The sequence below is a fragment of the Zerene cesonia genome, chromosome 7 (genome assembly GCF_012273895.1).
Source record: "Zerene cesonia ecotype Mississippi chromosome 7, Zerene_cesonia_1.1, whole genome shotgun sequence".
Classification (NCBI taxonomy): Eukaryota; Metazoa; Arthropoda; class Insecta; order Lepidoptera; family Pieridae; genus Zerene; species Zerene cesonia.
Window position 1 is genome coordinate 2,800,009 of NC_052108.1, and position 4,811 is coordinate 2,804,819.

General features: G+C 32.1%; 1 protein-coding gene across 1 annotated transcript in view; it reads right to left on the bottom strand.

Moving 5' to 3' along the window:
• The window catches only part of LOC119840882 (protein starmaker-like), a 5,194-nt gene extending 3,361 nt beyond the window's left edge, over positions 1-1,833 (bottom strand). Inside the window, exons 1-2 of the mRNA XM_038367658.1 lie at positions 1,689-1,833; positions 91-305 (exon numbers count right to left, since the gene is read on the bottom strand). Of these exons, the coding sequence (XP_038223586.1) occupies positions 91-305; positions 1,689-1,695 (222 nt within the window). The 5' untranslated portion in view covers positions 1,696-1,833. The remainder of the gene's footprint in view (positions 1-90; positions 306-1,688) is intronic.
• Between the last annotated feature and the right edge of the window lie 2,978 nt (positions 1,834-4,811).

Consider the following 4,811-nt stretch of genomic DNA (forward strand, 5'->3'; position numbering starts at 1 on the left):
AAACGTTCCGCCGCGTTTAATGAGCTATTATACTCAAAATATAATAATAATAGTCTAGTTTGTTTATTTACCAAAAATTATTTATCCTACCTGTTCCTGCTCATTAAACCATGCTCCGTAAGGGCATTGCATCAAGTACGACCGTCCAGCATAACATTGGAAGTAGAAAGTGCAACTGTCGGCGCTAGGAATCCGTAAGAAGTTCTCTTGGCCGATGCATAACGTCTCCGGATCTTGTCTCAATTCGATTGAGAAGGCGGAGGCGCTGACCAGCGCCGCCGCGAAACACATTACGCTAAGGGCAGCTGAAATAAATGAATACAGATTAATGTTCTACGGTATTCATGAACGTCGTGGATGGAATTGCATAGTGTGTTGGCGCCATAACATAATGATTGTTAATATTTACACCCAGTTAAATACTAATGCTTATTTAAGTGCGAATATTCACGCATGTACCTACTATGTGCGTAAACATTCGATTCACATTGTAAACATTTGATTAATATTTAATAGATATTGCAATGAGAACCGTATCTCAACAAAGTAATTTAAGTTTAAAAGAATGTCTTGCAAGACCCTTGACGTTAAAGACTTTTCAATACTACAAAACCGTGGGTGATCTAAATTGCACCTGAGACAGGAAGTTTTTTGAGAAGCAGGACAAATTTCTATAAATAATAAATGAACGTCTAAACTGATTGCCATCCGAAGTAAGTAATATAGGTGAAATCTAAATTATTTGTCCAGAATAGACTTAAATTGATAAGCGAATTTATAGTTTCAGTTACATAAATGATTTACTTTCCATTATAACATATACATAATACAAGTGAAATGTTTAGCTTTTAGTTACCAAATAAAAAAAAATATGATAATATAATTTTCCCTTAAATAATCTTTTATCACAGCACTTAAAAACATTTTTCATGAAGTGGCCTGCCTCTTTGAGATAATGGAAACCGAACAAAAAACAGCACGTGATTTCGTGATAGCGTTTCAAAGAGAACTACAAAAGCTACAAATGTGAAGAGACTATTAATATTAGGCTAATTATATTTTTCAAACTAAACTTAACAATATGTTGTATGATTATATATACTTATACTAAATCAACCAATCACTTTTATAACAGCTATAGGGATGGAGGAACCTTAGTTTTAACAAAGGTGCTGTATAATCTTTGAAGAATATTCAAGACATTTCGAATTCATTTCAAGGAAATGACTTCAGACAATGTTAGCTCCGAATTGCATCTGAAACTGTCAACTGCCTCATGAATGAATAATTATGTAATCATCCCGAAATGCAACGGCAGCGCGAATGCTGTTGGAATAATGGTAATTCCTGGATTTAATAGCATGGGTTAATGGCGTAATATTGGAACTAGCTACTAAAGGTTTATTGTTTTTGAAAACACCATCAATATAACTTACGGCCACTGAAGGGTTGTTAATATGATCAATAATAAGCGAAGCATTTTAACTCTGATTACTCATTCAAAAGTTTACTTCTTACTCGTACTTCCAGAGTATTTATCGCGAAATTTTTAAAGGTTACATAAGTGGAAAAATCGTGAATGCATAATCAATACAATGATGATCGCCCGTTTCTTTTTAATCACTTGACTAGCCTAACCTATACTTGTATTAAACAAATGACTGTTTAAATAATAATTTAATACTTACTGTTCATTGCGACCGCGATGAAACGTGTGTGCGATCCGCGACAAAAGTAATGGATGCAGAAGTAGCACCTGAATTTTATCGAGGAAACAATATCTACAGATATATATCGATAACGTCATCTAGGATTGCGAGATACAGGCACAGGTGATACTGTCCATCAAGCATCTGTGCATTGATATCTAACATTGAGCCGTATTCATAGTGGTTATAGATATACTGCGATTTTCTTGTTACTGTTAGCAGTTTAAAGCGAGTTTTCGAGAAAAGTCCGTCTCCGTCATTTACTCTCTTTATGCTGTTGTATATGTCTGATACAATCCCTTGCTAAAGTGCTGATTGGTTTATTATAAAAAGTAGATCCCCAATAGCACGTTACGTGCGGAAATTCACATTCAATATTCACAATGACTTTTCAAAATTCGTTAATAGATTCAATAATCTGATGAACTACTCACCCTATAGCAAGTAGTTAATACATATTATGCCAGTTGTTTTAATACTCTACTTCTATTCATCATTCAACATTCACCAAATACTGTGAAAGATGGTAAAAAACGATAAAACTCCTATGAGCCGTTATTGTTCTAATAAATAACAAAATACTCGCATTTTTTTTCTGTTAACTTAGTCACATCAAAAAAAGTCACAGGTCATCGCAAACATTATATCACGCCCTAATAATTCCTTTGACCATTTAAAACGTAATTCCAATAAACAGCGTTTTCTACTTAACCTTGTACTTGGAGGCATACATATTGATACCTTTATTAATCAATTAATGTAGAATGATTAATTGCCTAGGAATGCTAAAGAACTTAGATTAACTCTTTAGATGCCCTATCACTGACTAAACCACTGTCTAACGAACGATCTTATTTTATTCAAAAGATTTGTACCAAACAGTTTTGAGTGAGGACGTCAGTAAAATACAGTAATCCGTAAGACTTCAAAAAGCTAAAAAATTTCCATAGATTTTTGTTGGATGTGTTGTTAAGTATTTATCTTTTGAACACTGTATTATCGCCACGGTTTCTTTATTATGAGAATGTATAATGAAATTTATTTTAAAACAAGGATAAACATATATTCTAATGAGTATGTTAACTACCTATTTATTAACTTGACGTTACTGTATTATGAAATGAATTGAATGAATTTATTAAAATGTATATTTGTATTTGTTATGTTTTAAAGTAGATAAATATGTGACTTTATGTTGATATTTTTTCTTAAAACGAAATTAAAGAATTATTAAATTTTTATGATTACATAATAAACATTAGCTTTATAAGTTGTAACATCACTACATTGCATAAAACATTTTTCACGCTTTTCTGTCCTTATGTCCCTATGCCCCTATGCCCCTATGCCCCTATACCCATTTGATGGGGTTTTTTAAGAGGTAGAGTGATTCGAGAGGACGGTTTGATGTTTAATAACATCTATTATAAACTACTCCAATTTTACGCGTGCGAATCCGCGGGCGAAAGCTAGTCACAAATAAAATAATCGTCCCTGGATTGAGAAAGTGGCGAATTAACTGTGTAGTTATACACTTTAAGTAAATATAAAAAAATCTGCACATTTATAAAGCCCTGTATTAAATATTGAAAGGTGTAAAATTTAGACAGTTTTTTTTTACATTCATATTAGGGATCGTGTAATGGCAAATAGCAACACAAACATCAGGAACAACCCCTGAAATTGTATCCATTTCACAACGCTATTTTCTTGTAACCTCATTTTACATATAAGAAAAAAACGTACTAAATACTCTACCGTGCGATCGTTTCTTGTTCAATATTTAATTCCATTTCCATAGGCTCGTTTAAAACAACCTTAATTATGCATGAATTCTAGATTTCTCGGCGCCAGTGGTCACCACAATCTTATTGCCAAGCGAATATCTACATTATCATATAGTTAACAGCATGACTTTTATCACGAGCGAAATGCGATTCACAAAAATGATTGAAGTTTGATAACTATGTACCCGATAACGTATTCGACTTCAAGGTCAGATTTAACTGTAACTCTTCAATATTTTTGTGCAATGTCATAATTTCTGTATTTATAATATCATCATAAGTAATTGTTACGGGTGTTTGATAGAGCCACAAGGAACTGGGAGGCAATGTGAAATCCCACAGGCAAGAATCAATGTAACATATTAACAATGAATCTTATAAATTTCAGTACACTAATGATTAGATGACCATTTCGTTATATGGTTATTTCATTATACTGAAATTTCACAATTTACTCGATAGAGCCGTGGTGATTCTCGCTTGGCACTTGGTTTATTTGATAAATGTGTGTGTGTTCATATATATTACACTTTAGAAAATCCATGTATATTCTGCACCATGTATAATTAACCTATCTAAAAAACATATCCTAGTAATATATTTACAAAAGGTCATAGATGTGCCAAAAACCTTTATTGCATTTAAATTTTCTTTCAATGGAATTAATTTATGACCTTTAATTTCGAGAAATCAAACCGAATCCGAACACTTAAATATCAAGGAAGTAAAGTGAAATAGTTTGAAATTTGAACCACCATTTACTTACGCTACCCTGAAAGAAGACTTACGTATTCTCATTATTTGGTTAAACTTTCAGATTTCCAGAGCAAAAAAATTAATTACTTTCCCAGATCGAGCGCTGCGCTTTGTATTTGTTTGTAATGAGGTTTCACTGTAGTTTCCCTGAAATCTTATACCTCTATCAAACTGCGTCATTACTTATTACCTAAGCTAATGTATAAAATAATAATTTATTTACTCCCGACAAGGCGTTTAATTTCTCCTTTATTTTAAGAACTGTTTCAACAACAACAAATCAATAGTATTCCAATGTTGTAGATTTTTTTATATTTTATAGGCTTATGGATATACAACATATTCATAAATGTCTTTAAATGAATTGCTAATGTATTATTTTTATAAACATGTTATAATATCTCTTTCATAAAATTAAATATTTACTCACCACATACTGCATACATTAAAAACTAAATATAAATGTTTTGCTCCTAAATTATTATAAAACTATTGGGTTTTCGTAACCACTATGAAATTATAACCAACATCGACCAGGGTCCCCTCGTTCATGTATTTC